The 1,088-nt window shown below is 49.4% G+C and overlaps 1 protein-coding gene across 1 annotated transcript; it reads right to left on the bottom strand. All coding sequences in view use genetic code 11, as the record gives it.

Moving 5' to 3' along the window:
- Window positions 1–593: 593 nt before the first annotated feature.
- On the bottom strand, window positions 594–1,088 carry EGR_08740 (hypothetical protein; the record flags this gene model as incomplete). Its single annotated transcript, XM_024497989.1, has 1 exon — window positions 594–1,088. One exon carries the CDS (start codon window positions 1,086–1,088, stop codon window positions 594–596), a length of 495 nt encoding a protein of 164 aa, XP_024347566.1.

Consider the following 1,088-nt stretch of genomic DNA (forward strand, 5'->3'; position numbering starts at 1 on the left):
GGCAAATTTGCTGCGTCAACAAATAGTCTCCTCCTCAGCGATGCTTCCACCGTCAAGGCTGCACACCTGGACACCTCTAGGGTTGACCATGGCCTACAGTCTCTCAAATAGCTGCCTTAGTTGGATAGTAGTCCTACGTGATGCGAGGCGACGAAGTGCAGATGTCCCCGATTTCTCGTTGAACAGAATGTCAGTGTCCGACACATGCGTTATGGGATTTGGGATTTTGCAAACTAACAAGCGACATTTTTTGTAAGATGCTTGTACTCCTTTCGTATTCCTAACAGTTTATGAAGTCCGATTTATGGTTTATAGTGGTGAAGTAGAATAAAGTTTCACGATTATAACTGGATGAGGAATGGCATAGAAGTTATTGGTTCGAGAGTGACCAAATAAGTGTTTTTCAAACCATTTCTATATTGTGAAGCAGTTAGTCATTTTATAGATGTTAACGAAATAAGCGAACTCCAATGTTGCGGTGGAGTGATGGAGGTAGTTCAGGAGTGCAGAAAGTGGGGGTTTTTGAGCAATGCGTGATTGGAGCTTGTGCTGTTTCAACAGTGCCAAGAGAGGGAGTGGAGATGTTTTTGCACTCAAGAAGGTGTGTTTGGGAAGTCGTGGTCGCGTCCATCGAATCGCCACACCCGTGAATTGGGAACTTGGATGTGACTGGGATGGGTGTCAGGAAGGGTTGCATTCCTCATGCTGTAGCTGTTTGATTTGGCGGCAATGCTCCTGCTGTTGCAGGGCAGGCTTGTCGGGGGAGGATCGGTCTGCTTGTTGATGACGAAGTCGACGTTGGTGCGATGTGGTGCGTAGCCACCATGGAGGAGGAAGGATGCACTACCCGGTGGTGGCTGTTGAGCGAAGAAGGATTTTGATCCGTTGTAGCCACGCCATTGCATAGAGCGGGGGACGGTGGTGATGGGGACGGATGGTGTTTTTGATTCCACGTGAAGCGGGGGGACGTTGTAGTGCAGACGTCCGGGTGATGCGTAGTCGTCGGCGAAGGCGACAAAAGGTTGCAGTCCGTTGGGGTTGCGGTAAGTCCATTCAGCCACTTTACCGGTCGCTGCTTGTGTCCTCAT

The sequence above is a fragment of the Echinococcus granulosus genome (assembly GCF_000524195.1).
Source record: "Echinococcus granulosus chromosome Unknown EG_S00118, whole genome shotgun sequence".
NCBI classification, from domain to species: domain Eukaryota; kingdom Metazoa; phylum Platyhelminthes; class Cestoda; order Cyclophyllidea; family Taeniidae; genus Echinococcus; species Echinococcus granulosus.